The 293-nt window shown below is 48.1% G+C and overlaps 1 protein-coding gene across 1 annotated transcript in view; it reads left to right on the forward strand.

Annotated features, from left to right (window-relative positions):
• Nucleotides 1-16: 16 nt before the first annotated feature.
• Nucleotides 17-293, forward strand: part of TRMT2A (tRNA methyltransferase 2 homolog A (S. cerevisiae)) — a gene marked incomplete at its 5' end in the record, with an annotated part of 7,753 nt that continues 7,476 nt past the window's right edge. Inside the window, 2 exon segments of the mRNA XM_009701813.1 lie at nt 17-289; nt 291-293. The exon segment at nt 291-293 is cut by the window's right edge and continues 203 nt beyond it. Coding sequence (XP_009700115.1) covers nt 17-289; nt 291-293 — 276 coding nt within the window.

A 293-nucleotide genomic window follows, 5' to 3' on the forward strand; every position in this document is an offset into this window, starting at 1 on the left:
GGAGAGCCCCGCAGCCTGCGCCGACGTGTACAGATACATTAAGGGAGACTTGTTTACCTCCGAGATCTATAAAGTAGAGATACAAAACCTTCCCAAATACATCGGGTTTAATGATGTGAAAAAGTTCCTTGCCAAATACGGACTCAGTCCTCATAAGATAAAACTTTTTGGGAAGCAGACGTTTGCATTCGTAACGTTTAAGAGTGAGGAGGAGAGGGACAAGGCCGTGAAAGTCCTCCATGGGGTTTTGTGGAAGAGCCGGCACCTGAGCGTGAGGCTTGCCAAGCCGAAAG

The sequence above is a fragment of the Cariama cristata genome, unplaced genomic scaffold (genome assembly GCF_000690535.1).
Source record: "Cariama cristata isolate BGI_N322 unplaced genomic scaffold, ASM69053v1 scaffold37486, whole genome shotgun sequence".
In the NCBI taxonomy this organism is placed as follows: Eukaryota; Metazoa; Chordata; class Aves; order Cariamiformes; family Cariamidae; genus Cariama; species Cariama cristata.